The sequence below is a fragment of the Hyposmocoma kahamanoa genome, unplaced genomic scaffold (genome assembly GCF_003589595.1).
Source record: "Hyposmocoma kahamanoa isolate Upper Pololo Valley unplaced genomic scaffold, ASM358959v1 78, whole genome shotgun sequence".
Lineage (NCBI taxonomy): Eukaryota > Metazoa > Arthropoda > Insecta > Lepidoptera > Cosmopterigidae > Hyposmocoma > Hyposmocoma kahamanoa.
This window is the reverse complement of record NW_020653945.1, coordinates 11,046,456-11,054,547: the sequence shown is the minus strand read 5'-3', so window position 1 is coordinate 11,054,547 and position 8,092 is coordinate 11,046,456. Positions and strand designations below refer to the sequence as shown.

The following is an 8,092-nucleotide window of genomic DNA, read 5'->3' as shown; positions in this document are numbered from 1 at the left end:
TATATATATATATATATATATATATATATATATATATATATATATAGGACATATATTATATATATATATATAATAAATATTAGTTAGGGTTGATTACTGCGAAAGTTTGACTCCAACCAATGGCGAACCGAGGGTAAATTAATGTATGCGTGGATGGTTCCTACGTAGTTATTATGTACTATAGTTCAAATGCAAATTCAGGATCATTCAACTCATATCGCTTTGTGGAAAATGGAATAATTTCAACAAGTAAGTTTGTATGTTTAAATGTAAATTTGTTACATTTTATGGTAGAGTAGCAAATCGTTTAAAGCCATTACGCATCGAAAGTTATATCAATAATGACATCACATTTCAGTGGAATGAACGATAATGATGAAGAAATGAAGCCATCCATTGTATTTAATCCAGTGACTCACAAAGCTGATAACGTAGGAAGTGAACTGAAAGCGGCGCGTCATTATCTTAAAACATTAAACTCTTGTTGGAATCACCAAGTCTCGTTGTAAATAACTTTTGAGGTATACGTCGAGTATTGCACTTATGGTAACAATGGTAACTACATACAAACGTAGCCGGATGTGTAAGCGCACGCCGCGTGCCGTGTACGGGCCTACACATTCGCATAATCTCGTGATGCATTCGCATTGCATAGTTGTGGCCGTGTCAAATTTCGACGGCTTGGTAACAAGACCCGTAGCTCAGTTGGTAAAGACCAATGCTACGGTGCAGCATGGACGTGGGTTAAAGTCCCACCGGGTCCTCGGAATTTCTCTGTGTGTTCAATCTTTGCATTCATAATCATAATTATCGAAGATCGTCAAATCCCGATTGCGGGTGGTATGGACACATACATAGACAGCCACAAATTACACCACTCTCACGAGAGAAATAAATGTAAGCCATACAAATATTTCTCCCGGCTCGGGAATCGAACCCGGAACCTTTGCGTGGCAGATCAGCAGGGTAACCGTACGGCCGCAGAGGCAGTGTAATAAATGTATATTACATAGCTAATCTGTTTTTAAGCACTAATATAAAGAAAGTATGCACAAACAAGATTCCCAAAATACAGGTACGTTTTTACTTAGTTTAGGTATCACGAATACACTATTACAGTTCTAAGATTTAATTTTATAATAGCTATATGATGATTGTATAATAATAAAAGTTCCTTTTTTTAATTGTTTATTTTTAATATTTTTTCTTATATTTAGATTAAGTTACAGTGAAATAAATTTGTCTTTAATATAAACAACGTAACACCAAAAATTTTATTCAACGAATATGCATATGATAAAAAACAATTATTCCTATTATTTGATATTTGATACTAAACAATACAGATTCGTTACTCCGTGTAAAGTAATCCATTGTGTTAAAATATTATCGTGGAACTTTTATTTCCTAAATTACGAGACGGAAGAATTGACGCCACTTTTTATTGAGACAGGGGAATACCGTCCTGTGCGACAAATCGCGTATCGCTATAATTTCGCTTGTCCTCTTGTGGGTTGTAGCAATTCGGTTTTCTTAATGCCACACGATAAATTTCCTGGAATTCATCGAATGGCTCACTGACCGAGGGTTCAGAAATGAAACCTCGATGCTCGTATTTCTATCGCAACGTGATTCTACAATCTTTTTTCACAAATGCTTTTAGGGTAGATCCTAAAGATGTTTTAGTTGCCGCGTAACGTAGAACCGCCTATTTCGTGTACTATTACTTTGCTGGTAGATTTGGTAACAAAATAAACTCACCTTGGGAATGAAAATAAGCGCCATGCTTAGGAAACAACAGAAGACAATTGCAAGTGAGACAAACGCGAAGGCCGCGTCTTGCTGGCTGGCGATAACCAAGGTGACGGGCGCGGTGATCAGGCAAAGCACCACCACGTTGTAGATGCTCATGCCGACGTAGCGTGAGTCGTTGATTTGCCGTACTTTCACTGATCGCGTCTCGTAAGCAAGAAACAGCCCGAAGACCAGCACCAAACCCTTGTATCCATACATTACACCTAAAATGTTTTTATTTAGTTGTTATCGTGCTATTATTAGTGGCAATTAACAAAGATCGAACAAACTCCTTTGATCCGGCTAGATTAGAAATTTAGGCGATAATGTCGCTGGTTCGAGTCCAGCCGGATCGATGGAATGTTTCTTTCAGTTTGTTTGATCTTTGTATCGATTATAAAAAAAGTAATATAACGAATAATGAATAATATGTCACAGCGAATCTCTAAAAGGACAACACTGGACCCAGCTGTTATTAACGACTTTACACAAACTTTTAAATTTTCGCCTAAAGTACGCTCATAAATGAGTCGCCATGGACTCCAGAGATTTATAAAAAGTAATTTATTTTGTTTACGAGGTTCTATATTACCTTATATCATCATCATCTTTCATAATTATTGTTGGAATTTTGGTTATTAAGCATAAATCGGAAACATTACTTTATTTATAATTAAAGTAGAAAACGATTAATGTGATCATAAAAATGAAATACTGTTTCCGTGCAGTAGTAACACATTAAGAAGGAACAGGTGTAAACTAGATAAAAGCATTCCAATTGACGGTCTATACTGTAACAACTACCTATTAAAAATATGCTCACCGAGCCATACGGTGTTGTGTTCACTTTCGCAATGTTCGAGTTCGGGTCGTATGTGGACATCGTCGTCGTGATGCCGCGGGTTCTCCAGCGGGAAGATTTCAACGCGCCTCTCGAGAGGGTCTCGGAGCTGCCATGCAGTCAGGATCGCAGCGTCTACTACCAGGAGGCCTCCCACCATAGTATACAGCTTCCACCCGTGCATGCGTTTCTGTACATTTTTATTTTGCTATTCATTGATTCTCTTTTGTTTATTAATTTAGGGAAAACAATTGCAAGATTTGCTCACTTGCATAGTTGTGCTTATTCCGTGCATGACTGTACTAATCGGAACTTTTATGTCTGACATCCCATAGAGTTAATTATAATCTGTCCAAGAAATGAAGATTAATGATAAGGGGCGGCGGTCGTTAGTTCTCCAGTAGTGTACCTTAATAGTGTGCCATTTTATGAGGTAACGTTTAAACATACCTACGCTCTATAAAATACAGACAGAAATGTGCAGTTTAACGAACAGCTACAAATTGAACAAATGTGATCCAAACAATGCGGTCATGGGTTGACCAAAACTTGTGTGTGAAAGTATCGAAACTCGCCTTTTTCGAGTCACTCGGTTAGAAAACAAGCACATATAAATTAATGAGTTGACTTTGTAGTCCTGTTTTATACGCGGAGGTGACAAACAAAATAAACGTTTGAAGAACTACATAATATAAGGGTCAAAATAGTGAATTTGATTTGTAGTAAACAGTAGGAAGTAAATATCTACCTAGGTAGTTGTAATATTTGTATTAAGGAAGATAGATTACTTGTTTGTACAGAATTGTCTGTTATACCTTAGTATCGACTTTTGGCTTGGTTGTGTGCCTGTGAACTCTCCACACTTTGGTGAATAGTGCACCATAGGCCATTGAGAATCCGGTGGCAAGGAGCCAGGCTCTCGCAGCGCAGACGCCGGCGAAATGTTGCGGCTGCACCCAGCGTCCGTCCACGCCCAGCGCAATCGCAGCGCCCAGGCACACGCAGCACCCGCACAACATTACCGTGTTGCATGCCGGATGCGACCACTGGATCACCCTAGCCGTGACAGGATTTTTTTTACATGTACGAAATACAATACTTTTGTTTTCACTTATGGAAAATAGCTTTGCTTTGGTAAGTGCTTGCTAACAATATCAAAATTATATAGGATAGGGTGCTGAAACACTTTATTCCCGTTCCTTAAAAACACACAGCTATTGATTTCTATTCGAGTTTTGTGAGTAACATAAAAACATTTACGAAGCTGGTGTTTTGGTTCAACAACACCGCGCTATCTGCTCGCAATAAAAATGAAAACTAGGGCCAAAAAGAACTATCCGTAATAAGACGAGAGCGCCGTACCGCCTTAAGTGGCTTACTTGTAACAAAAAGTTTCAGGAAAAAGGTTTCAAGAATCCAAGATTTATGTGAAACTGAAGATTTTACAAACTAATTTGTTATTCATTTGGTGTACCATTGGTATTGAATCTACCGTGTATAACGAGTAAGTAACTCAATAAAATATACGTAAAGTTCTGTTTCCGGATTTTTTTGAGAATAAATGATTTGTAGCGATTGTCACACATGAGTAAGACTTTCTAGCTAAAACAGTTTCGTTTTTGATGTTCCAGTTAAAACTAGATTGTTCTTCTTGGAATCAGTCGAGTCAAGTTTTTAATAAGACCCCTGTCATGTGACGTGCTGTCCTACACTGCCATAGTGACAACGGAGGTGAGGGGTGGTGGTCGGCGGGCGCGGTAACACAGTGGATTGACAAGGGTCATGTAAGTTTGTCCCTTTTACTTTCTCTACTGTTGCCAAAGGGCTTTTGCGTCAACTAAAGGTAATGCCAATGTCAAGATGTCGTACTCGTAAATACTAACGCCAAAGATGAAAGATTATGGCGACTGTTTATACAGTCTTATGAACAGGTAAGTAAATAAATAAGTTACGAGAGCATTTGTACGACTTAGATTTGAGCTCCTTTTCGTTTTACACTTTCTTGAACTTTTGAGAAATGCGTCTTATATTCTTGAACTTTTGAGAAATGCGTCTTATATTCTTACCTTCTATGTCGGTGTAATAAATTAAATATGATGAGCGCGATAGCAGCTAGGATACCGGCGATGCAGAGGGCTGTCATGCATGCGAAGAGCGGCAGAGACACGGTCCGTAACTCATTAACCACCACAGTTCGGTCCGGCGGAACTTTGCCACCTGTCACCAAAGGGATTGAAACCACATTTTTTTCGAAACCCTGTTATTTCGAAGGCTGTATATGTACATACATTATTATAGATACAAAAAAAACGAAAAAATTCTTCGATCCGGCTGGATTCGAACCAGCGACTGTTTGACAAACTAGTGGTGTTTTTTTTTTACAAAAAAATGTATAAATATTATGGTAGTAAAACATTATATTCAATAAAATAAATATTACATTAACTACTTTCATTATTTTGATATTTTCTTTTTATCAGAAATCTTCCTGTCTCGACATTTTTATAACTTCGCCGTTTTTATACAATTAACTAAATTGTTATGAAGCAAGGACTATATCCTGTCATTGCCAACCGGCTAGCCCGAAGCAATTAATTTACCTACGAATTTTTACAAGAATTAATAACAGTATAAGGGTGCTTTGAAGACGTTCTTTCTAAGTACTTTTTAATTTCTTAAAACGTTTCATATGTAAAGATTTATTTTTCCTCGTTGCATTTATTTTTTAGTGTTTTGTTTTGTGACATGATAAAACAATAATTAACTTTATTTAGTTTGACACTGTGATGCGGGAGGTAATTTTTTTTTGCAAAACCATGTAGAGTGAGTAGTACGTACCGACCCACCGCTCTCGGTCCAACCACGTGAGATTGTCCGCCTGCGTGTCGTAGTAGCCGAGTTTCACATAATGGTTGTCAGCCAGTTGCTCTATCTGCGTCAATGCTATCCGGTCACCTTGCGACGAAAACGCCACAAGGCCCTACACACAAGATATATAACACTGTAACAACGGATCGTCACGTTATGGCGATTAGACAACATCGCATACGTTGCTTTGATATCAAAGTAAGTAACTAAAGCACTTGTGTTATGGTAATCGGAAACAACGACGGTACCACAAATACCCAGACCCGATATAATATACAAAAGTTGGTTTTTCTACATTGACCCAACCGAGAATCGAACCCGGGACCTCAGAGATGGCGACACCATGAAAACCGGTGTCAAACCCTCGACCACGGAGATCGTCAAATAATAAGGGCGATACAAGTTACAAAGCTACTTTTTTCGGAAGGTGAAGAAACTTTATTTATTACACAGCTTAGATACGACTTTCATTCGTACAAACTTAGTTTTTTCATCAAATAATGTTTAGACCATTAGCTTTAGTTATAATGTTAATTTGCTGTTAACAAAGTTGGCAAATCAAGAAAGATACTTATTACAGAATTTTGTTACAGTTGTCTGTCAGTGTTTGCAAAAGGAACGACTTCACAAACGGGGATTTTAAGTCCAGCCACATTAAACTTCTATAAGTGGTTGGCAAGTTTGCGCAAATTGATATTCCTTTCTTTGGTGCCTCGAAAGTTGCCAGATTTCTATCAGGGTAGCATAACAAACTTTGAAATTTAGAACACAAATTCCAATGCTTTGCTTGAAAGATATTTTGTTTTATCTTACAGCCATGCTTTTTAGTAATTTTAGATTACCTATAAATTTTGTCTTTCAATAGTTGAGATAGTCTGAATTCTGTAAGCAGTTAAAATTATTTTTGCTATAAACTGTTTACAAATGTGTGAATATTATAAATCCTATTGTAGGTATGAAAAAAATTTTGCCTATTACACATAGGCAAATTTTTTCTCATCAGTGTCATAAACGGAAGCGGATGGAAGCAGTCACTCACCGAGACCCCGAGAAATGACGTCGAATTTATTGCCTCATAGATATCGTCTGCGATCTTTTTGTTCGTGTACGTAAAGTTCTTCAAGCTTAAACCACTTTTCTCAAGTTTCTCCATCGTTTTGTTGAAGGCTACAAATCAAGAGATTAAATAAATTGTTTCAGTTTGTAGTTTGTTCTTAAGTACTTTTTTGGTGAACTTCATAACTTATCTTTTGAGTTCCACACTGAGATTAAAGTAAAAAAAGAACCTCGTTTTTTCGCAAAGCTATTTTCTTTATAATACGAAGTGACGGAACGAACAAGTCGTGCCCCTGGTGGTAAGCGATACGCCCATCCCTAACAGTTGCAGTGCCACTAAGAGCTTTAAATCGCAAAGATCTTAGGGGCACTGCCACTGCGCCCGTCACTCTGAGACATAAGTTGACAAGTCCAATGTGCCAGTAATTTCATCAGCACCCTTATCCTACTAAACTGGAACGCAGTAATGCTCACATTACTGCTTGGCTGCAAAAATAGGCAAATAGGTAGATTTCGATACGCGTAACTCTTTCTACTTAGCAAATAAAAAAATATTTAAGACATTACCTAATGCCACCGCCCACACCGCATCATAAGCAAGAGGGGCTTCCTGGTAGCCCTCGGGATATCTTTCACCGTCGATGTCATAGCCGGCGCCACGTAAAGCTTCGTTCAATCTCGACCTATTAATATAGCAAATTAGGTACAAGAACTATGTGGAATTTCAAATTGTACTTATTTTTATTTTTTGCTTGCGGATGTTTTCTTATACCATACACATATAAGGTGTAATCGTTAAGTATGCCCAGGCGATTATTCCGTAAATATAAGAGGTATCAAAAACCTTGAAACTCTACAAATTTCTTATTAAATGCTTTTTAATTTTGTGGTCGTTTTGTTCTTTCAGTAACGTACTTTCGACATCAGTTTAAAGGTTTTTGAAATCTCTTATATTTACGGAATAATAGCCTAGCACACTTAACGATTACACCCTGAATAGAGTAAACTTTTACTCATATAATTTCAGATTTTGTCATAGGTATTTCAGAGGTAGTTCATTGTGACGAATGTATGTATTTCGTAATGTCAATAAGCTTCCTAGTATTTGCAATCTTCTAACAATAAAGGTTTTGTCTTAGGTCTTGAAATCGATATGGATAAACAAGCTAAAACTGCAATTTCAAATAGTTGGCAAACAGATATCGGGTGCCAAAAACAATAGCCAATTGTATCTGTCGGTATTGTAGTTGGGTATTCTCGTGTAGAATGTTACTACGAGCTTTACTTTCTGTCGAAATATTTAGCTTATTCTTTCCACGCATTGCAGTAGTACTCAGTAGTTACTCTGAGTATTGAGTACATAGTATTGAGTTGTGCATTTCTAAACTATTTTATTCGTCAGTTGTTCGTTCTTAGATAGGGTTAGATATTAGGGATGTGAGGAGCAGGAGGCATGAGGGTGCGTACAGATCATGCAGCACGCGCGCTGCACGTGTGCACGTGTGATTCTTAGACTATCGTTCACATGAACTG

General features: G+C 37.6%; 1 protein-coding gene across 3 annotated transcripts in view; it reads right to left on the bottom strand.

Moving 5' to 3' along the window:
* Positions 1 to 8,092, bottom strand: part of LOC113233056 (gamma-aminobutyric acid type B receptor subunit 1) — a 36,689-nt gene that overhangs the window by 7,980 nt on the left and 20,617 nt on the right. For all 3 annotated transcript variants that reach the window (XM_026468021.1, XM_026468020.1, XM_026468019.1), the window contains 7 exons: positions 7,127 to 7,242; positions 6,543 to 6,670; positions 5,474 to 5,615; positions 4,702 to 4,852; positions 3,451 to 3,691; positions 2,618 to 2,825; positions 1,762 to 2,018 (listed from right to left, as the gene is read on the bottom strand). In XM_026468021.1, coding sequence (XP_026323806.1) covers positions 1,762 to 2,018; positions 2,618 to 2,825; positions 3,451 to 3,691; positions 4,702 to 4,852; positions 5,474 to 5,615; positions 6,543 to 6,670; positions 7,127 to 7,242 — 1,243 coding nt within the window. The remainder of the gene's footprint in view (positions 1 to 1,761; positions 2,019 to 2,617; positions 2,826 to 3,450; positions 3,692 to 4,701; positions 4,853 to 5,473; positions 5,616 to 6,542; positions 6,671 to 7,126; positions 7,243 to 8,092) is intronic.